This window comes from Ambystoma mexicanum, chromosome 9 (assembly GCF_040938575.1).
Source record: "Ambystoma mexicanum isolate Mex_15411 chromosome 9, UKY_AmexF1_1, whole genome shotgun sequence".
NCBI lineage: Eukaryota > Metazoa > Chordata > Amphibia > Caudata > Ambystomatidae > Ambystoma > Ambystoma mexicanum.
The window spans coordinates 910,474,689-910,498,366 of NC_090931.1; the positions used below are offsets into that span (position 1 = coordinate 910,474,689).

The 23,678-nt window shown below is 47.2% G+C and overlaps 1 protein-coding gene across 7 annotated transcripts in view; it reads left to right on the plus strand.

Moving 5' to 3' along the window:
• SLC19A1 (solute carrier family 19 member 1) overlaps positions 1 to 23,262 on the plus strand; it is a 405,409-nt gene extending 382,147 nt beyond the window's left edge. For all 7 annotated transcript variants that reach the window (XM_069616071.1, XM_069616069.1, XM_069616066.1 and 4 more), the window contains exons 4-6: positions 16,373 to 16,565; positions 18,651 to 18,792; positions 21,873 to 23,262. In XM_069616071.1, coding sequence (XP_069472172.1) covers positions 16,373 to 16,565; positions 18,651 to 18,792; positions 21,873 to 22,073 — 536 coding nt within the window. In that variant the 3' untranslated portion in view covers positions 22,074 to 23,262. The remainder of the gene's footprint in view (positions 1 to 16,372; positions 16,566 to 18,650; positions 18,793 to 21,872) is intronic.
• Positions 23,263 to 23,678: the final 416 nt, after the last annotated feature.

A 23,678-nucleotide genomic window follows, 5' to 3' on the forward strand; every position in this document is an offset into this window, starting at 1 on the left:
TGCTCCCGGGATGGCCCTCTCCTCCCCCATAACCGTTCTGGTTTCCTGGACAAAAAGAACATCCAATTTAGCATTCTTCATTTCCCTCTCCAAGAGGGAGTGCTTTGCTGGGGAGTTCAGACCCTTTACATTGAGTGAGCCTGTCCTCAATGACTCAACCCGGCCCCTATTTTCATTGACTGCCATTGGATCCTTGCCTTGTGTGCACCTTCTTCACGGACATATGCATGCTGCCGCATTCCCATGTGGCTTTGAGACTGTGTTGATCCCAAGAATCCCTAACCCCAACCCCCTCCCTTACCTCCTGCCCCCTCTCCCTCCTCTTTGTGACGCCTGCCAACGGGCAAGCCCCCAGGGTGAATACGAGTCCATTCACCACAGTTCCCTTGAAGAGCTCAGCGTCCGGGGTTTGCTTGACTCAATCTCTAGGTTTCTCTAATGGCAAACCTTTTTCCACTTAATCCTCTTCGGCTTCCATTGTGGGGGTGTTTAGTTTCTTAAATTTCCTTCTGCCCTTTGTCCTCTTCCTTCGGTTCCCTCCTGGTGTCCGGGTCGCCTGTACACTCCTCTCGTTTTCGTCCTCCGGGGTATCACCCTTGAGTACCTGCAGCACTTGGGATGCTTCCTTGCTGCTAGTCACTCTATATTCCACTTAGCACGTTAGATCGATAGGGCAAATGGAAAGGACCACCTGTATCTTATGTTCTGACTGGTGAGCCACTGCGTGAGTGGGCGACACTCTCTTCTGCGGGTAAGTGTGAGGGCCGAGAAGTCCTGGTAAATTCTAATCGTGTCTCCTTTGAATAAGAAGCTCTCCAGCCTTCTCGAGGACCTCCATTTTCCCTCTGTAGCGGAGAAAGCGCACAACGATGGACCTTGGGCCGCCCCCCGCTCCGCCTCCTCCTCGGTGAGCTCTTTCCAGCTGGACTTCCTTGCCCCCCTCGAGTGCGAAGTGTTGGTTAATGAGGCCTTGGACTTTCCTTCCCACGTCTGCGGCCCTCTCGCCTCTCTGCTGGGTCACACCCGTGATGCGCAAATTGTTTCGGCGTTCCCTGTTCTCTAAATCGTCCATCTTCAGGACTATGTCCTCCTCTCTGATTTCTAAATCTGTTAGCATCGCTTCGTACTTCATGTCCAACAGGTCTGTTTGGAGGTGGTTGTTTTCCATTCCCTCCATTTTTTTCTTCCAGCGTATCCACTCTTCCCCTGAGATCAACTATTGAGGCTTGTATGTCCGTTCGGATTGCCTTAATCTCCTGGAGTATGTCCTTGAGGTCGTCCTTCGTTAGCACTGCGGGGGTCAGCACTTGAAGGCATGGTGTCTCTCTGCTGTTCAATGAGGGGTGCTTGGGACCGGCGGAAGCATTGGAGAGAGCGGATTGCACTCATGGGCTGGGCCTGCTCCACGGCTCTGTCCCCTAGGTGCACTTTGGAGTGAGGGTGATATGCAGGCGCACCTTACCCTGTCTTAAAGTTCCCCCTTATCGTCCTGGTCTCCCTTTGCTTCCGGGGTGGCAAGCTTGCATGTGGGGGGGGCCCCGGAGGTGGCCCGGGACCTCTCCAGGGGCGCAGTATTTGCGGTTGAGGCCTGCTTCACCAGATGCGTTACCGCTGCAATGTCCCAGAGGAACCCGCAATCCTCCAGGGGGTGAGGCCAGATTGACTTTGTGTGGTGGATTACTCTGGCCCGAGCCCGGAGGGCACCATAGAGGGGGTGGGGGGCCAACCACCATCAATTGGGCCTCACAGTACAGCTCTCCCCCCTGCACTCCTCACCTTCTTCCGGCCTCCTCCAGGGCCCGCCACATGTCCGTTGTGCCCGCAGGGCCCGTTTGCTAGGCTTGGGCTCCTTCTCCGTAGGCTTTGTTCCATGTGGGCCTCCGTGTGCGGGAGGCGGATTGAGAAGCTCCCGATGTGCCGCCGGTGGAGATCACCCAGGGACCGCCTGGAGGCCCCACACTGAAGTCGCTCTTGGTGGTGGGGGCGCCCGCCCTCGGGCCCGTGCGGCATCCGCACACCGCATGGGATGTGCTCCAGGGCCAGTGCGGCATCCGCACACAGCAGGGGACGTGCTCCGGCATCGTCCTCTCGAGGCTATGGGTGGGGGGGAGCCCCCAAAGCTCCAGTCCTGGGCCGCGGCTGCGGGGATGGCGTATCGTGGCTTCAAGCTCCGCAGCGGGTCTCTCAGTGGCCGGGGGCACTGTGGGTCGAGCTGCCCCTGGGGGCTCGGTTGCGCGGCCTCCTGGAGGGTGTCCTCTCTGCCGCTCTGCGACCGGGGCTCCGATTTAAGTCCAGGCCGTGTTGGCTTTTGGGGAGCGCACAACTCGCTGGGCCACTCCCACGGGGCTCATGCCCTCGCCAGCGCTACTCCAAACTCCCGGCCGGGGATTGGGCCGAAATGCTAGGCCCTGCGGTGGTGGAGGAGCGCTGGTCTTACACGTCCAGCATGCTCCGCGCCCCGTGGCGGTCTCCACCCTCCTCTTTTAAAGGCTTTGGGATTTGAAGGTGGACACAATCTTTTTTAGGCTTCACTCCCAAATGTTTGTTCCGCAGCACTTTATAGCACCCCCGCCCCTGCCCTCAATTTCCTATGCCACTTAAAGCACTGCCGTTGGCCCGTTTGGGCCTTAGCGACTGGTTAGGTAACTTTTGCACATTTCTTTACCAAAAGACATATCCTATTTGTGGTTAATAATTTGCCTATCACCTCTGTATTCGGAGTGCTACATTCTATCTGTTGCATCTTCTCTGTTCTTTGAACAGGGATCGGTTTTGTACAGTGTTTTCTAAATTGTTCTATTGCAGCTGGTGTGTTTGATTAAAGTATATATAATTTTATAGAAACTTGATTAGGCATTCCCTTTATTTCGGACTGCGTTACTGTGTTGTTTGGGTCAGTACGGATCACATTCACGCCCCTCTTATGAGTATAGCCTTCCCCCGGCCCATGCAACCACATAGGGTGAAGGAGGTATATCTCTGAACTGTGCCTTATGATTGCGTTGGCTCTTGATTTGTAGAAGTGTGAGGGCTGAGTGGACATTTTCACCCGTACTACTCCCCGTACTCCTGCAGAGCAGAATCCAATTAGTCACACTAGGTTTCAGAGGTGGTTACGTGACCTGTGTACTGTTGGCCTTTCATGGTGAATTGCAGGTGAACCAAATGGTGTAATTCTTGGTGAGTTAGAAGGCTGGAGCATTGGATGCAGGCAAGTGAAGCAATTATGGTGGCAAGGTTTTCCCATTGGTAAAGGAAGTCTCAAATGCCTTGACTATCTTGTGTAGGTAAAGAAGTGAGACCATGCCACCTGCTCATGATTCCGCCCCAGGTGGCAAATGATCTTCCTGATACTAACACACAGGAAGGCTTCCATTGTTCTGGCGACATTCAGAAAAGGGCGGAGAGGTACTGTTAAATATCCTAAACCTCGAGAATCGGAAGAGAGCAGTGAAATGATCCTTTTCATGGGCAGCCTGGAAGAAAGTGCGGACAGAGTGGAGATGAACCTGTGCCTTCACAGCAACTGGCCCATCACAGGGACCGTGATATGAAGAGACCCAAAGAAGGTGAATGCAAGAGCAAAAATCCTTTTCATTGAGTGGGCTAGAAAATCGCATGGGAGTATGGAGGGGGGATGGGGGATAGCAAAGCCAAGCGATCTGGGACAGATGACCGATTATACGGTGTGGAACTATGGAGATGCCCGAACAATGTGGACACACAAAGAATGGGGGAAACATGAGGATACGAAGAGTGTTGGGAATCTCATGAAAGAGTGCTTTCTGTCATAGTAAGACAAACTTTTAGTGATTGACTTTCTATAGTAGAATGTGCGACGCCATGAGACATGTTTTTTGATCCGCTATTCCATATCCTTCCAGCTCTTGCCTTCCCCAGTTATCTTTGCCAATCCCTCCTCCCCATTTCCATCCTCATGCCCTTAAAGAAAGAGTATTAAAATGGGTTTGAAGGGAGGCCACCAGAGAGCGCGTGGAGGAACGCTAACCTTTGTGTGCTCTGCAGCAGCATGAAGCAAAGTGACTTGAGCCCCCCACTTCGCCCCAGACCTTGATTTCATTGGTGGCCCCCGTGGGGTGAATGCCCGGGTGCTCTCGCTCAAAGTTTGGAACGATTCAGAGCAGAAACAACAGAGCTAGCTGCATGGAAAGCAGAGGTGGGAGAAACAGAGCTCCTAGGGCCGTGACGGTGAGCCAGGACCGGACACGCAGGGCCCAGGCTGCAGCGGTCTGGGGGTGGCGGGGTGTCAGTGTGGGACTGTGCACCCCGCCAGCTCTGGTGTCCGGGGGGCTTCTGGGTCGTGGCACCACAGCCCTGATAGTAGGAGGCATGCTCAGGAGAGTCGGAGCAGCCCTGGAGGAGGGGCTGGCACTGTAGCCTTTGGTGTTCCTTGTGAAGAGGGCAGGGAGACTCCCTCCAGTGAGGCCCACTAAGCGGCTGGACACGGGCCCAGGGGTTTGTGTTTGCAGTGCCCACTGCAGGGTGAGTGCCTTGTCTCTGTGGCCCCTGAGGTTCCTGTCGCCCCGGTGGCCCAGGGGTGCCGCAAAGACCCCCCCAACTGGTGGCCTGAGGAGAAGACTGGAGGAAGGTGCAGGACATGAGTGTTGTCACTGGCCCCCAGGGGAGAGCAGCTAGTCCCCTGGCTGCGGGGTGCCAGTAAGGAGGAGCAGGAGACCCTGCCGGCCAGTGGGAGGTAGAGGCCCTGGCGAGGTCCCACATAATTCACTCTGCCCCCATCCAGTGGTTTGGGCCCTGGATGCATGAAGGGACACACTACATTGCCAGGAGAGGGATCCTCGCTGACCAAATCTACTGGCCCTGCTACTGAGGGATAAGAGGCAGAGGAGTCTCCCCTTTTACGCATCGGGAGGGGGCCCACGTGAGGACACAGGTAGGCCTTGACTGGTGTTGGAAACCCCCTCCTAACGACATTAGCAAACAAGAAGAGGGGGAAAGGTCAACCTCTGGGCGGCCGGAGCCCCCAGGGAAGAGGAGGAGACCCGACCGGAGACACCAGTGCAACAGCATAGAGGGAGAACACTGTGGCCCACAGAGATTTTGCCACTGGGGCGACACCCCCCGGCCCATGAGCTGGAAAGCTCCCCTGCACAGGTACCAGTTTGTGGGTGGGGTATGGCCAGAGCAGCCTGCACCCCCGAGAGGCGACATGGAGGGTGACACGGCTGCCGCAAAGTCCGACATGGCGGTCCTCATGGATATTGGGGGAATCAGATCAGCCCTTGACCAGAGGTTGTACAAAATGGATCAGACACTCCTCTCGGTGGAAAACTAGATTCAAGGGCTGGAAGCCATTCTGTCCTCAATGGACACCCTGGAGCTCCAGACAGCGATGAGGCCAGCTGACCTGGAGAAGGGGGGAAGCGGAGACCACGCCGGAACAACCTAGGTGTTGTTGGCTTCCCAGAAAGAGAGGGTGGAAACAGAGGGCGACATCAAGAGAGCCATTCGGGAGTTGATCTGTACGTTGTTCGGCAACGATGCCATGGATGAACCTACCATTAATCGAGCACACAGAGCGGGGGATGGTACCAGGGATCCTCGCTTGGTGCTGTTGAGATTTCATTATGAACAGAGGACAAAGGTCCTGGATCGAGCTAGGAAGGTGGGCCCAATCAACTATGACGAGACTCAGATCGCCATCTCCCAGGATCTTTTGGTGCTCACCCTCACCAGGAGAGGAATGGGTGGCATGCTCACCAAATAAGTGACAGACAAGGGGGCACATTAGTTTTGGGTTCCCTTTCTCCTTGAACTTTGAATATGACGGCCAGTCTTACCAGCTAGCGATGGAGGGCGACATAAATCGAGTGTCTGAAGAACTCGTGGGATACTCGCGGCTCCGAGCATCAAGCTCGGGGAGACACAAGATGGCTGGGGCCGCAAGTATAAAAAGTTAAACACCCCGCTGAGAGGCCCCACATGCCCCTGACTTGGAAACATGAGGGGGGGGGCAAGGGAGTATCCTCGTGGAGAGCGGGGATTGAAGGAAATGTCATATTGAAGTTTCTCATGAGGGGGCTCAAGAACAGGGAGGTGTTTGTGAAGTGAGTCCTGGTGACTCGCAACCTTTTTAGTGATCCTATACTGGAAGGCGGTGGGGAGTGTGTCAGTATCGGTTGCCAGAGGGGAGGGTGGGAAGGGGGAGAGTGGGCTGGTGAAAGCCTCTTTTAGTGTAGAATTTGGGGAAACAGCCCATCAAGGGGCTCAGCGTGCTCAGCGACATGATCTAGCATGTCCCAGGAAGCAAAGGTGTCAAGGCGAGGTTTGGGGAAAAATATCATGACCTCAGGGGTGACCTGGTGATTGGCTCTCTTAATGTTAGAGGACTTAATTCTCCTGATAAAAGATCGATGACCATGCCAGAATTCTGAAGGGCCAAGTTAGATCTCCTCATGATACAAGAAAGCACTGACTGAGGGGGAAATAACCACACCTGCGGCTGGAATGGGGCAGTGAGGTTGTTGGGGCTTCGAGCAGGGAAAGAGTGGCGCTGCGATTTTTCTCTCGGCCCGGCTGGGACTAGTGGTGGACGGGATACAGAAGGACCCGGGGGATCGATTTCTGTTAATTAAGGAATTTCGGTATGGCAAAAGGATGATAGTGTGTTCGCTCTATGCCCCTAACGGTGGAATTTTGGGAGGGTGTCAAAAACGAGCTGAGGCTCTTTGTGGAGGGCCGACTGGTGGTGGGGGGTGGGTTTAGACTTTAACATGGTCTTAGACCCGGTCAGAGATCTCAAGAGGATGGGTGATGGGAGGGCTACAACCCAGGCAAAGCGACTTCCAGAAGGTTTAGGAAAATCAAACAGGAGCTGGGTATTACAGATGCCCTAGCGGAGGGAGGGGGTTTTGAGGGGATAGACCCTTTATCTTCTTCTCGGCGGTCCATATCTACTTCTTTAGGATTGATTTGATACTGGTGGATACTGAGGTGAAAGCCCAAGTTAGAGAGTCGAGCGGCATACCGGTCCCATGGTCGGACCATGATATGGTCCCAGTGGTGGTTAGGGAACTCCCTTGGTCAGAGACCCTCTGGAGGGTGGCGCTGCAATTACTTTTTGCTGAAGGACAGGATCTCTCTCATACAATATTGTTGGAAATTACGGACTATTTTTCCTTTAATGACAATAGAAAGGTTGGGAAGCAGTCTCTCTGGGAAGGCTTCAAGGCCACTTTGCGAAGGGTACTCATCAGCATAGGGGCCCAAAAAAGAAAGTACGCAGAGCTCAAGAGGATGAGCTAAGGGGGAAGATCAGGGAAATCTTGCTGAGAAATCTTGCTGGGCTAGTCCAAGCCAATTTCTACCCAATTCTAGCAAAGATCAAAGAGGGACCTTAAAAGGTGGGCACCCCTAACTCTCTCTTAGTATGGGCGAATGACCTCTGTAAAAATGAATGTCCTCCCCCGCTTGCTGTATCTGTTCTCTGCCCTCCCAACAAGACTTCCTGCGGCATTCTTGAGTGACTTGAAAGGTGCACTCTTGAAATGGGTATGGCTGAACAAGAGGCAGAGAGTGAAATGGGCAACCCTCACACTCTTGCGGGACCAGGGTGGTTTTGGCTTTCCTATACCTTACCTATACTACAAGGCTGCCCAGTTAAGGGTGTTGGTGGAGCACTCGAGGGAGGGTCTGCGAACGTATTCGACCTACCTGGAAGACTTGGTAGTGCATCCACTGAAGGTGAGGGACTACCTCTGGGTCCCCAATGTCCACATTCTGGCTGCAGCTAGGGAACACCCTACTTTGGGTGCTCTGTGGAACCTTTGGAGGGACAGTGGAGCTAATAGAGCATTTTCGTCCTGGCCTTCTTCCTTGGCGTCGGTCTGGGATCCCCATTCAGTCTGGCAAGGCAAGGGATGAAGTTTGCACAACAATGGTCAGATGAGGGGCTTGAGGCGGTGGGCCAATTGTTTGAGCAGGGTCACTTCAGGAGATTCGGGAAGGTGCAGGAGGGCCTGGGACAAGACGGGACAGGATCACGATCTTTGAATACCTAATACTAAAGGGGGAACTCGAGGTGCCTTACCCTGGTTTTGCGGGATCTCAGCCCTGAGAGATGATTAGATGGTTCTGCTGGCCGTAAGGGCTCCCTATCGAGCATATACAAATTCTTGGTCTCTACCCCGGAGGTCGGGAACTATACATTGAAGAGGTTTTGGGTGGAGCTTGTGGGGAAGGAGATTCTGGGCTAAGATTTTCCAGATCCCGTTCCATTGCAACCTCTTCACCTCTACCATGGAGCACAATTTTAAGATGTTACAAGGGTGGCATTGGGACCCTGTAATGTGGTCCAATAACCATCGTAAGGGCAAGCTTATTGTATTAATAACCTTAATGCTATGGATATGGTTGTATATAAAAATGCTGGGAGGAAGATGCGTTGGTCCTTTCCTCAAACAGGAAATTGTTTTGTTTTTGGTTGCTAGGAAACCACGGAGGAAGAAAAGGAAAAAAGACATCCGTTACCAACGGGCGTACTAGTGGAGGTCTAAACAAAGTTGTGTGCCGTTGCGCCAGTTTAGAAGTTTATTCAGTAAAAAGTTTAAGTGCACCAGTTGCGGAGAGAGGTCCATTTCACTTGAGCCCAGTCCGACGAAGATCCAGGCTGGAGAGGGAGAATGAGGTAAAGGGGGCAGAGCCAGCTGATCAGCACTCTGCATAATACATAACTGCCGTTCTCGTCGCTATACGCGGAGAGGGAAAGGAGGCGATTCCCCACAGCTGATCGAGTACTCCCTGTCAGATGGTGAGAGTCTGCATAACAGAAGGTGTGACGGGGAGGAGGGGCCTCCAAAGCGTTTCAGCTCCAGTCTGTCAGCTAACAACTGACGTCCCCTCCGAAGACACCGACAAGGCAGGAGGGGCTAATCAGCTGTCAGACCAACGCGGCTCGTAACTTTGACACATAATGGTGAGTCAAAAGGACGCAGGGAGGCGGGGCCCCTCCAGCAAAGTCAACGTTTAGGCGAAGAGGACGTAAAAGGTGAAGTTTTCCGGACAGTCATAGGAAGAACCTTGAATAACAAAGAAGGCCGTTGAGAAGAGTGTTGTTTGTTTTATTTTATGAGTCTAAGTCAACAAAGGAACTGCTGTGAGAGAGAGCTTTGAGCAGGAAGCCCACGATAAAGAGCCTCATACCAACAATAGAACGAGAGTGACAAGAGACTCCTAGAAGCCAGAGCACCACAAAAGCAAAGCAGAGTTAATACATAGAAAGGCTTCCATTTTCATATTGGAGTGTTATTCTGTATTCCTAATCAGAACAAATTTTTATGCCGGTTGCTGAAGTTCCAGGAAGAGTTGTAATTACCTTCTTCATTCACCATACCAACAGCAGTAGACCTGACTGTTTCCAGGAGGCGTCTCATACCTCCAACTTGAGGATCTCACCACGCTACAGTATCCTTTGGTATATGGTGATATTTTCAAATGTAATATTTTCGAATGCCATTTTCTCGACACAATTTAGCTGAAAAAAAAAATGTTCGAATGTTTTTTTCCAAAATAATGTTTAATGGGGGGGTTCACCCCACAAACCCGTTTTTTGACACTTTTTTTTATTAACTAAACAAACATAAAACAACAAAAAAATTCTAAAAAAGTTTTCGCCATTTTGTTTTCGAAAAAATGGCATTTCGAAAATATGTATTCAAGAATTTAACCGGATACCGTATCCTTTTCGATTTCTTTTTTTATTATTATTATTTTTTTTGCTTGCTGGTTAAATAAAGTGTGCTTAAAAAACTGCACAATAGCCTACATATCTCTTAATCCCACCTCAAAGTATAACATTTGGTGGCAGCGGTGGGATAAGAGTACGCCATGGAGGAACTCATAAAAACTTTAAGTGAGGGACAACACTTGCTGCAACAAGCTCTACAGCTCCAGAGCCAACAGGCACAAGCAAATAGGTTAGCCTTTCAATAAGCCTTGCAGGTCCAACAAGCACAACTGTTGGAAGTCACTAGTTTGAGAAACACCTCACAAGTACCTGCTTCCATTCTGCAGAAATACACTCCGGGTGAAGATCATGCACATTTCTTTGTGAATTTTGAGCGTGTAGCAAGGAATGCCCAGTGGCCCTCAGAGAGATGGAGCCACTATATTGTCATACTTAATGACAGGAGAAATGCAAAGCACATCCAAAGCTGCGAACCCTACCCCTGATACCAACTACGGTGATATGAAGAGAGTGGTGTTAGAAAGGTTGGGTCATGATGAAGAAACTTAGAATAAAGTTCTGTGAAATAAAATTGTTACCCGACGAGACTCCCAGACAGTTATTTTACACGGTGAAAGCACTCGCGGAGAAGTGGTTGCAAACAGCCACCTCATCCCCTCAAGAGATGGCGGAGAAGATTGTCCTAGAGCAGTTTGTAGAAGCACTGCCCATCCTGGTACAACGTTGGGTCAGACAACACCACCAACCCTCGTTAGCGGAAGCAGTTGACATTGCCTCCGCCTATCAGAAAGCGGGGCACGGCCGACTACTGTCTTAAACTAGTAACCTCCGATCCAACATCACCTCTTCAGGCTCCACTAATAAGCCGGGGAGCCTGTCCAGATGGCCGAATTCCATGATGAGGAAACCAGATTCAGAAAATATAGGCCCATCTAATCTGAAACAAATGCCGGGGATTATTAGGGGACCACAATGTTTCGAGTGTGGAGACTGGGGCCACCTAGCCAGACTTTGTCCAAAAAGGGGGAAAAGTGAACCGATGAATGTGAGTGTATTGGAAGCCCTGAATGACGGTGAATACCAAGAACCGCCTACGTTGAACAAAGCCCAGTATGTATATACATGTGATGCAGAGGTAGATGGAAAATGTACACGAGCCTTGGTGAAGTCTGGCAGCCTCCAAACAGCTGTTTCCTCAGATCTGGTAGGTGAAATTTCCAATTCCATGGAGATATAAAGGCATATCCTTCGAAAGAAATACAGATAAAGATGGCTGGGGAGAGAATAGGGATAAGAGCGGCAGTCTTACCGAAATTGCCCGAACCTTTGCTAGTTGGATCGGATGTACCTATTTTTTTGAGATTAATCAAGAATATAGAGAAGAGCTGGTTAGAAAGTTCCCCGTTTTACGGCCAAGAAATCATTAGTCCGCTGGAAAAACAACAAAAGAGTAAGTCATGCAAGAGGATCCTTAAAAGTGTTTGGAGAGTGAAAAATGTCCTACCGTTAGCTGTAGATTGGAAATTAGATGAGGAAGGAGACAGTTTTCGTATGGCACAGGAATTGGATCCTCATTACAGTATGCTCGAGAGCGTGCCATGGAGGCCCCAACAGGAAAAGGTCCTCACTTCATAAAGAAGAATGGGCTTTTCTATCGAGTCACTAAGAGTGAAGACAATGAGGAACTTTAACAGTTGTTAGTACCGAATAAGTTTTGCAAAACTGTGTTGGAAGTGGCACATGTACAAGTTGGCGAAGTACATTTGGGAACCGAAAAAACGGCCCAAATGATTTTATCAAGGTTCTACTGGCCAGGAGTCTATAACCAGGTAGTCAAATTTTGACAAGCTCGTGAAGAATGTCAAAGAAAGAATAGAGCTAACGTAAGAAAAGCGCCTCTACAGTCTATGCCTTTAGTCCTAGAGCACTTTAGTCACATAGGCATGGATATGGTAGATCCCTTAGACCCTTCGGCAAGAGGCCATATATATATCCTAGTAATAGTAGATGATGCCTCACGATACCCTGAAGCCTTTCCACTAAAGTCAACCAACGCACAACAGATCTGTGACGTCCTGATCCCTTTTGTAAGTCGTGTAGGAATTCCTAAGGAAGTGGTAACGGATCGTTGGACGAATTTCCTTTCTAATGTACTTAAACAAGTATGTGAGACATTGAAAATTGATCATCTGAAAACAGCAGTATATCATCCTCTGACCGATGGCTTAGTGGATAGATACAACCAGACCATTAAGCAGATGTTGAGAAAGACCGCTACACCAGAGAAAAGAGATTGGGGATAGAGTCCTTCCCTGGATACTGCTAACCCTCCGAAACACCCCTCAATCTTCAACCCCTTTCTCTCCTTTTGAGCTCTCTTTTGGTAGACCTGTACAGACCTTATTAGACATACTGAAGGAAAGTTGGGAAGAACAACCATCACAGGAGATATCTCTTTCAGAGTACGCCTGCCAATTACGAGAGAGGGTAGAGAAGCTACAGGCCATCGCTAAGGATAACCTACTCCAGGCATAAGGGAGTCAAGAGAAATACTATAATCAGAACATTCACCTCAGAAGCTTTAAAGTTGGTGACTAGGTTTTGGTGTTGTTGCCTACTTCTGAAAATTAAGATGTTGGCAGCCTGGAGAGGTCCTTCCAAAATCGAAGAGGTCCTGGGTCCACTGACGTACAAGGTGAGGCAACCCGAAAAGTGAATTCCATTGCAAATTTACCATATAACTCTGCTTAAAAAATGGGTAGATCCGGTTCAGACTTTGGCAATGATTAATCATGGTGAGTTACAGGAAGAACTCTTTCCTCAGGCTAAAAAGGGAACTGGAATAGAGAGCCTTAATATTAACCAGGAGCTATCTTCATTTCAGAAGACAGACCTGTCCTTATTGTTGAGGAAATATTCAGATATATTTTCTTCGCTACCTGGGAAGACCAACCTTACTTTTCACCACATCACCACAAAACCGGGATTGGTTGTAAGGCTAAGGCTGTATAGAATTCCAGAAGCAAAAAGCAAAGCAATCAATCGGGAGGTTCAGGAAATGTTAGACTTAGGAGTAATTGAACCTTCCCATAGTGATTGCTGCTCACCGTTAGTATTGGTGCCAAAGCCGAATGGGGGTGTTCGATTTTGTATGGACTTTCGGAAATTAAATGAAGTCTCGAAATTTGACGCTTATCCGATGCCAAGGATTGAAGACCTTCTTAATAATCTTGGAAAGTCGACGTTTTTAACGACGATAGACCTCACAAAAGGCTATTGGCAAATTCCCTTACATCCCCCTGATAAAGAAAAAACAGCGTTTGCCACTCCGACAGGACTGTATCAGTATACAGTTCTTCCTTTCGGTCTTCATGGTGCGCCAGCTACATTTCAAAGGTTAATGAACCATATTATTAAGGGTCATGAACACGATGTGTTTTTGTTTACCTGGAGGACATTATAGTGTTCAGTCAGTCTTGGTCTGACCACCTTGCTCATCTGGAAGCCATCCTTAATACAATAAAACAAGCAGGTCTACATGTCAATCCCAAAAAAACATGTAGTCAACTGTCATACCAAGTACTTGGGGTATTATGTGGGACAAGGAGTCGTCAAGCCACAGGAGGAGCAGTTAAAGGCGATTCGCAAATTGCAATTTCCGGAAAATGGCAGACAGGTCGTGGCATTTTTGGGGTTTGTGGGCTACTACAGGAGATTTATTACTAATTTCTCTATGAAGGCCGCCCCTCTAACCGATCTGTTGAAAAAGTCTTCTCATTCAAAAAAGGGATGGCAGACTGAGGAGACGGAGAAAGCCTTCAATTCCCTGAAAGAAACACTGACAGATAAAGCCATACTACATTGCCCGGATTACAGTGCCCAATTCTTCTTGCATACGGATGCTTCAGGGACTGGCCTCGGTGCAGTCTTGTTTCAAAATCAAGGGGAAAAAGATAGGCCGATTTTATTCATAAGCAGGAAACTACCTCCACACGAATTGCAATACGCAACTATAGAAAGAGTGTCTAGCTGTTAAATGGGCCACTGAGACTTTGAGATATTACCTTCTTGGAAGGGAATTTACCTTGGTGACGGACCATGCTCTGCTGATATGGCTAGCCCGAAACAAAGACACAAATCAAAGGGTTTTAAGGTGGTTCCTTTCTCTCCAGCCTTCCTCTTTTAAGACTGTCCAACAGCCAGGTCGCTTACTGGCCCAGGCTGATTTTTTGTCAAGAGCTAATACCCTTCCTGAGCGTAAGGGCCCAGAAGAGGAGGTATGTAATGGGGTCCAATGACCATCGTAAGGGCAAGCTTATTGTATTGATAACCTTAAATCTATGGATATGGTTGTATATAAAAATGCTGGGAGGAAGATGCATTGGTCCTTTCCTCAAACAGGAAATTGTTTTGTATTTGGTTGCTAGGAAACCACGGAGGAAGAAAAGGAAAAAGACGTCCATTACCAATGGGCGTACTAGTGGAGGGATGAACGAAGTTATGTGCGCCATTGCGCCAATTTAGAAGTTTATTCAGTAAAAAGTTTAAGTGCACCAGTTGCGGAGAGAGGTCCATTTCACTTGAGCCCAGTCCGACGAAGATCCAGGTGGAGAAGGAGAACGAGGTAAGGGAGCCTGGGCCGGCTGATCAGCGTTCTGCATAATACATAAGTGCCGTTCTCATCGCCATACGTGGAGAACGAAAAGAGGCGATTCCCCACAGCTGATTGAGTACTCCCTGTCAGATCTGCATAACAGAAGGTGTGACGGGGAGGAGGGGCCTCCAAAGCGTATCAGCTCAAGTCTGTCAGCTAGCAACTGACATCACCTCCGAAGACACCGACAAGGCAGGAGGGGCTAATCAGCTGTCAGACCAACGCGGCTCGTAACTTTAACACAAAACAGTGAGTCGAAAGGACGCAGGGAGGCGTGGCCCCTCCAGCAAAGTCAACGTTTACGCGAAGAGGACGTAAAAGGTGAAGTTTTCCAGACAGTCATAGGAAGAACCGTGAATAACAAAGAAGGCCTGTTGAGAAGAGTGTTGTTTGTTATATTTTATGAGTCCAAGTCAACAAAAGAACTGCTGTGAGAGTGAGCTTTGAGCAGGAAGCCCAAGATAAAGAGTCTCATACCAACAATAGAACGAGAGTGACAAAAGAGACTCCTAGAAACCAGAACACCACAAAAGCAAAGCAGAGTTAATACATAGAAAGGCTTCCATTTTCATATTAGAGTGTTATTTTGTATTCCTAATCAGAACAAACTTTTATGCCGGTTGCTGAAGTTCCAGGAATAGTTGTAATTACCTTCTTCGTTCACCATACCAACAGCAGTAGACTTGACTGGTTCCAGGAGGAGTCTCATACCTCCAACTTGAGGATCTCTCCACGCTACAGTATCCTTAACTATCTGTTCTTTTTTTTTTTTTGCTTGCTGGTTAAATAAAGTGTGCTTAAAAAACGGCACGATAGCCTGTGTATCTCTTAATCCCACCTCAAAGTATAACAGATCCATTGAAGATTTCACGCATGTTTCCGGTGGTCATTCCAATGGGTCCCAGGGGCTGTGGCCAGGTGGGTTCCCTCTCGCACATTTGGTGACACCCGCCCTAAAATACCCATCTTCTGGCTTTTAGCTGGATTAAGGAATACTCAGAGGTCCAGCTGAGCATGAACCCTCTCCAGATTTTGTTGGGGATCCTGGCCATGTATCGGGGAATGTACAGGCTGCCGAGGGTATGCAAGGCTATGCTGAGTGCTGGGAGACTGGCTATAGCACAGACATGGAGAGCAGGGGGGTGCCCCATGAGACGAGAGTGGCAACAGAAACTGTAACATCATGGTGATGGAGAAGTTGATGGCCATTGTCAACCATTACTTGGGGTCTTATCTGGAGGAATGGGGTCTGCTGATGGCAGGGATGGAGGATGTCCGTGCCTAGCCATTGAGGAAAGGGAGTGACACAGTCTACAATGGCTCTCTGTCCAGAGGAGGGAGCCAATCCATATCTAAATCTATTTGAAGTCAGGCGATTGTTGTTTTAGATTGACTCATGTGTCGCCACCCTTGAGACTGTGCAATGAATAATTTTTTAACGCTGCCCGAACACGCCGACAATGGGAAGGGGGGGTAGGAGGGCGGGGTTAGGGAGATGACATCCTGTTATGAGGTATTCAAAAATTCCTTATTGTGGACTATGTCTTTAAATGCCAATAAAAACTAAACTTTAAAAGAAAATGGGTTTGAAGAGTAGGGTTTTCCTATATGTGGTCTAGAAATGTAAAATACGGATCAAAAACAAATTCTTTTGAGGACATTCTCATGTCAAGTACAGTAATGTTTATCTTTCGGATTAAATGATTATTCAGGAATGTGTGTTTATACGAAATAAATATTTAACCAAGCAAATACAGTCCTAGATAGAGTACATAAATCCCTCTTCATGTTTCCAGCACACAATCTGGCCAAGTGTCCATAAATCTTCATCCATGGATATTTCCTCATATTAAGTGGTATCTATATTCGAACGTCCAATGTACATGGTGTGGAATATATATGACGGGGGCCATCTGTGTGTCTGTGTGTATTGTTGGCAAATACACAGAAATGGCTGATGACCAATTCCTTTCTCCATGCCTTCGTCCCCACAGGAGCCATTGCCTCGTTTGCAGCAGGATATGTGAAGATTCGCTGGAGTTTGTGGTCAGAGCTGGTAATTGGGCTGATCACAGCTTTCCAAGCTGGTCTTCTTTTCCTTATGAACACCACAAGCAACATCTGGGTGTGCTACTTCAGCTACGTCTTGTTTAGGGGCACCTATCAGTTCCTTGTACCAATCGCCATGTAAGTTTCCTAGTTTCCACCCTTTATTTTACTCCATGTGATTACTGTGAGACCGTTGCCTTCTCCTGTCCCCTGTCTGAGTACCCAGTCAATGGCCTCTTCTACTTCTGAGCAATGGGTTACCCAAGAATCTGTTCTCACCTCAGAAACATCACCCTACATACTGCTCTGTGCTCAAGCAAGATCATCTTCTACTTCTCTGCATGCTAGTACTCGAGCAATGTCATCCCCTACTCTCTGTGTGTCAGTACAAAGGCAGTATCCTCTAGTGCAGTACAGGTTGAAATATAGCCAATAGTCTACGGTTGTGCATGAGCTATATATTACCTTCTGTTGCTTTGGTTTGACAGGTCAGTGGGGCTATCCCACCAATTCGCCACTTGCTTCTGGCATGAGGTGACCCTGCTCTTTATAAGTTAGAATCCCGTCTCGGCTGACTCAGCCCTTCACCCTTTTGAGGTACATAAGTTGACTACAAATAAATCTGGTAATAGCTAATATTACAGCACTTGGAAGCCAGGGGAATCTGTTAAGGCATATATGAAGAACTCATATGACTATTATGGGGGGAAAATAGCCAGATGCAGCTATTCCGTGGTGGCAAAAGTAAATTAATTGTCCCCAAAATGCTGCTTTCATATAGGAGATCTCATTCCCATCGTCCCGCCCCCTTTTCTTTGCAATTAGGTCATATTTTCTCCACCATAAGACTACCTCTCTCTGCTGGCTAACATTTCTTGCCCTCTCTACAAGGTTAGCAACATGGAGCCTGCAGTGTTTGGTGCAAACAAATCCAATAGGGGCCATTACGTGCTTGGCGTTAATTTTGGTTCAACGGTAATTCCGCCAAACTACCGCGAAACAGAATTACCGTTACTGGCACTTGGTCTGGTGGATTTACCGCTGGAATAAAAGTGGTGGTAGGCGGTGATAGTCCTCATTTATTGGATTCCATAGGACTCCATAGGGCTTTTGGCAGAATTATCACTGGTGGTAATATTTGTGGTAGCGTAGCAGGTTTTCCTCCAGCCTTTTGCTGGAGTAAAATACTCCACCTGACTGCCAAATATGTAATACGGCAGAGTGCGGTAATGTGGAGGTAACGGAATTACTGCCCCTTTACTGCCGTTTTTACCACAACGCTGTACTCTTAATGACCCCCCAATGGGCATTTCACTGTCTACCCTGGCAGACTCCAAAAGAGTTAACATGTTAATATGTTAAGTCTTGGCTAATAAAGCGTACGTAATTCAGTGAGATTCTTCTGCATGAATCCTTTTCAAGCCATGACGCTTAATTTCAACACTCTTATTTGCTCACTCTGGGGATTTTGTCTGATGCTCCCAGTGTGAGCACAATTGATATCATGTGTCACTGAAGCGTGCAGAGATCACTTTACATAACCTGCGTGAGTATAGTTTAAAGGTCACCCGCTTAGGACTGCAAGTCAGTAGTCCTACATGGTATTTGTGTTTAGGGCATGGTTGTCACTCTGTCGTGTTTCTGCACTGCATTGTACACAGGCCATGCATTGTAATATTGGATTACAATAGACACCCTGTGCAATTAATACCATAATAATAATAATCTGTGTGTACAATTTTTGTGGTACTGATATTCTTTAGCGGTTTGTGCACAGTGCACTGCTAGGTATGCTACGTGGGATTTGTATGGCATACCTCTGCAATTTTGAGAACATTTTACCTCTTTTCAGCATTTGTGCATAGTATATGTTTTGCTTGTGCATGGTACAAGTGCAAGTTGCACAGTGCACCAGGTTGTAGTGATAATTTCTGCACATTTTGAAGTGAGCCCTCTCCCCCACGTGTTTGCTTCATTCTGTGCTTGAACATGCTAAAGATGTTTCACCAATTCCTGGAAGGTCTTGCTGCCTTAAGGACCTGTTGAAGGCTCTGTGGACCCATTTTTTCTGTTTGACTTTTCTCTCTAGTTGCTAATTATGATCTCTGTTTTACAATCCTTCTTCTATTTATGTACAGCTTTCTACCTGGTTATGTTTGCACTTGAATAACGTTAGTGCTCAAGTTCTGCCTTCTCGTTCTAATGCAACACCTTGTGGTTCAGTTTCCAGATTGCCACCTCCTTGTCCAAAGAGCTGTGCGCTCTAGTGTTTGGGGTGAACACCTTCTTGGCCACCATCTTGAAGACCATCATTACAATCATAATTTCGGACAAGAGGGGTCTGGCTTTGTCTGTGCATCCACAGGTGAGTACCCTAGAACTCATACTGATGATGCAATGTCCTGAGGCAGGATCCAGGCTTACTAAACAAAAAGCAGCAGTTTTCCACTAAACCGTGGGAGTGGTAGGTTTCCCTCTAAATCATGGGAGTGGCAGATTTCTAAATCTGAGCTTGGTCCCGTACTAGAATAGTAGGTTGAGTTGTCCAGATTGATGTGTATTGTCAGAGCCATATATCAGTTAGGTGTACACAAATACGAAGGTTGGCTGAAGCAACCTTTTAAGATTCCATAGGTCAGTGGTCTGCAACCTTTGGCTCTCCAGATGTGTTGGACTACAACCCCCATAAGTCCTAGCCAGCATAGTCATTGATGAAGGATCATGAGAGTTGTAGTCCAAAACATCTGGCGAGCCATAGGTTGCAGAACCCGGCCATGGGTGGTGATTCTTAGATCTCGTGTTGGAATTCTAGAGGTTGGTTCAGCTCCGAAATTAGATACATTGTCAGTGGTATGTGAGGGTCTCAGTACTGGAAGAGTAGGGCCTGTGTTGGTTGCAATTGAGGTTCCTTGACATTGCTGTATGTAGGTCTTACTTCTGAGGATCCCTACCCCTCAAAACCCTCCCTCACTTATTGGCAAAACTCAGTTACATTTCTACAAGCTTTCTTTCTGCTTCCCAACAACCTTTTAGCATGAATGGGCCTGAGACGTATGTTCCCTTTTAAAATGTGTTCTGTGGGAAGCTAAAAACAAAATAAAAGAACCAGTCATGGAGCATTTAAAGAAAGCTACGTATGTTCGAAGCCCACCCAAATTATGCACCATATGTAAGATAGTTTATATTGATTTAGATGCAGTGGTAGCTTTGTACAGAAATGCTGTTCATAGAAGTTAGTAGCAGCTTTCTGTATTTGATAACCTGGCAGGAGGTGTGAAGTGTAAACCTAAAGAGTATGATCCCCTAAACAATGGGGGATATCACATATGAGAGACTCTGTTTGAAGGCTTAGTAAGTCCCGGGTTGCCTAGAACACAATACGCGTGACTGGTGCCCTCAGTTGTCTGACATGCTCTTAGAGTGTTCTTGGCAGGTAGGTTAAGTGGTCCCTCTTTAAGGTAGTGAGGGCAGGCGATTCCTGCCAGTCAAGTTGAATAGCGTTAGAGTGTAGGGTATAAAGATAGTGTCCTGTATTTGGGTGTGGTACAGAGGTGTATGGGGGCATGCAATCGTTGAAAGGTTTGGCATCTAAAATGGCTGTGTCGATGTATTAGGATACTATCACTGCAAGTTAGTGAGGAATGGCAGGCTGCTCTTGGGTTTAAAGACCTGAGTCAGGTACTTATGCAGTGATATTGTGAGGTTGGTGAGTATCCGACTTGGTGTCAAATGCTAGGGGACTGGCTGGTGTTGCAAGTGGTTATCCAGGTAGCAGATTTTAGAATTTTCTAGAAGGAGTAGCAAGCTGTGGGTTAAGTAGAAGTCTAATTGAACAATCCGTTTTGGAGTATAATAGCGCATTATGGATTTTGACAGCATGTAAGGTGAGATGAGGCATTTTGTGGATGTCCCCACTGTTGATCTCAAATTGAGGTGACAAATGGGAAGACTCAAATCATTGTCATAGTGGGCACCAAGATTAAAGACACAGTGTTAAGGGAAAATAGATTAAAGGAAACTGAAGACGTGTTGGTTCCAGGGACAGTTGATAAGGGCGAAAGTAGATGACGGAAGTATTTGATGAATTTAACGATATGCAGTTGCTACCTGTCCTGTAGTGCATGACTTGGAGACATTCTTTATTGCTTAGTTGGAGTGAATCAGTGGGAAATTGAAAGCGGGCAAAGATGTGGGTGTCATCCGTGAATAGGTGGTAGGAAATTCGGAAAGACGTGGTTGTTATACACAGTGGAAGTGGAAAGGAGCAGGGTGAACACAGTTCCCTGAGGGTTTCCCACCTTATACGAGAGTTAGGATATAGTTGACCATGCATCATGACTGAGTACGACCAGTCAGTGAACTAGGAGGAGAGCAATGTGAAGGCATGCTTTGGGATACCCAAGGTGAACATGGCGTTTTGAGGTGTATTGTGATTGGCAGCTGCACAGGTGGTAGAGAGGTTGTTGAGGATGGACTGCAGGTGATTTTGTTGTGTAGATGTTGTGAAGTTGGAGACATGGTAGCAAGTCGTTTTGGTGAAACTGAGAGCAATTACTTTGTTTTTGCATGTTTTGTATACTGAAAGATGCAAAGGTAACAGCTGCCACAGAGGACATATTAATGAGTGAAGTGGAATTGTGAGAGTTTGCATGGTGCTAGAGAGCAGACAATGGTAACTTTGAAGAGAGGAGATGATGCAAATGAAGATTTGATGAGGCACAGCAAGGAATTGGAAAATCCAGTGCCTTTTCTTTTGGGCTGATGTTGCTAGTTAACTATACACTTCTGCCAGGGCATGTATTCTCTCCTAAAGGTGATTGATTTCAGAGAGGTTCACAATAACCTTTTGGATAGAAATCTGGTCAAGTGTGGCGGGCAACAGCATTCACTAGCTAATTCAAAATGCCCCCCCATCCTTTCTCTGGTTTCCCTGAATCTGCCACAAAACATGAAGCCTTCTCTTGTTATATCAACCCGGTACAAGTCAATCTCATCCCGTATTGAACATTTCCAGCATTGTTTAATGATTAGGTCATCTGTGGAGTTTCAAACAAATTAATAAGAGGTATACGTTGAAAATAGATCCTGATTGAATTTACAGATCTTTTCAACATTACAAATGTGTATATTTGCCGCATGAGTAGTTGGGCATTACAAATGTCAACTAATCCTGTGAACAAATATAGTTTTATCATTTGGCCAAAAGAGATAGATGGCCATCCACGCTCTGAAAAGCTCTTCATGACTGCAGTTTCCCAATCAAACTCCTACACATCTCACATGGTAGCTTGATACAGAGTATCGGGTTGAGCTGCATTCCAGGGCCGAGATCCTGTGGTCCAGAATTGAGTTCCTATTCTGAGTTGGGAATATTATTTGAAGCTTTTAGCACATGTGTGGTCACCCTGAAGGGCTTCTCTAATGTTGTGTTTTGTTTCCTTCTAGTTTTACGTGTACTTTGCATACTTTTCACTGCTGGCAGTGGTATACTTGGGAGCATCATGTTATGTGATTTATAGACATAAACGTCAGGAGATACAAGACCGAGACCTGCAGGATCAGTTGAAATCTTCTAAGGTACTCTGTTGCCCAGTGGACGAGACACCAACAGGCATGGTCTCCAAGAGGGACCTTCCTCTCGCGTGAGCTTGCCTTAATTGTGCTGGATTGGCTGATCAAGAAAAGACCAGCTAGTAAGTATGCTACCTGGGCAATGGAGTGCCTCTCCTCGTGTTGGGTTTCAGCAGCCAGTGAGATCAACTGGCAAAAGCCTGTCCTCATATGGAGATCCATCAGCCAGATATCGTCCTTGACCAGAGATCAAACCGCCAAGGAGACCAGCAGGCACAACATGCTCCCTGAAGGGACTTCCAGCACTTAGCCAGTGTGAAGACTAACGCATTGTCCCATCGGATAACCATCTGTGCAAAGGATTTTTCAGACTCCTGCCCTGAGTCCAGTAACTTTTCAAAACAGATGAACCATGGAAAGGACCGTGTCCCTAGATCACAGTGGGGCCTAGTTGTCTGTACCACAGCATTTTAAGTGTACTGGTGTAAGCACCAACTATCTGCACTTCTCGCCAGCTCTGCTGTAGCTTTAATGGAATAGTAGCAACATTCTTTACAAGATTTCTTTAGTTTGTCATCGTTTTATGGAGCATATATGTCCAGAAAGATTGCACGTAACAGCAATTATATTTTTTCATTTCTAACTAGGCATTATGTCTGGAGATGCTACTACTCTACAGCTAACTCTATGGGATGGTATTGAGCAGTGAGAGAGCAGTGAGAGATGTCTGCTTTGAGGAGGATAGTCTTTATATTTTACAATGGGGCATTATCTTAATATTGACCAGTGGGAGGTGCCTACACACTGCAGAAGATCAACTTTATTTTGTGCATTGCAAAGTCCCCATTCACTGCAGGAGGTCATCTTTACATTGCACAGTGGCAGTGCTCTCTGAACTGCAGCGGCTGCACTTCATATTGCTCAAGGTCTACAATGAAGGGATGTGGTCACATGCATCCAGATTCCACCGAATTCGCGCCCCCCTCCCCCATCCCACCTTCAACATTCCGTAAAATGATTGGAATGGATTGTGGTGGAAATGTTTCTTTGTCATTGCTGTTATATTTTTCCACCTATAAAATGTACAGTCAGAACTTTTGAAAATAACATTTCCTCACTATCCCTACATGTAACAAAACATGTGTAGGTTGAAGGTTTTTCTTATTTTGGTCCCTTTTTCGTCCACAAGTATGGAAGTCGTTACACTGAGCCAAAAGTAAATATGTGAACCAAAAATAAAGATTCAATACAGTACTTAAGAATACTCTGGATAGTCCACTTAGATGTTTGAATAACTTCTAAAACTGACTAAAAGTGTTGATACGTATGGCCTTATGAGTGTGCATATATGTCGATCTACCGACAGAGGGAGTACTCTGTACACAGTAGAGATTACTGCCTAAAATGTGCCTTGCACAAGGTCTCTGTTCACTGCAACAGTGATGTTATATTTTTCTTACTGTATAAGTAACGCCACCACTGAGCATCAAGGGTTAAATTCATATAATTACATACATCCTTTTACACATTAAGGCATAGTTTAATTACTGCTGACTGTAGTGGCTTAAGGTTTTGTGTTTTTTGTAGGAGGTGGTCTCAAAATGAAGGGGAGTTTCTGATGCTTGTTAATCTGCTTAGTCACATGCAGAGTATTGCATCTTTCTTTTGAGAATCGAAAGG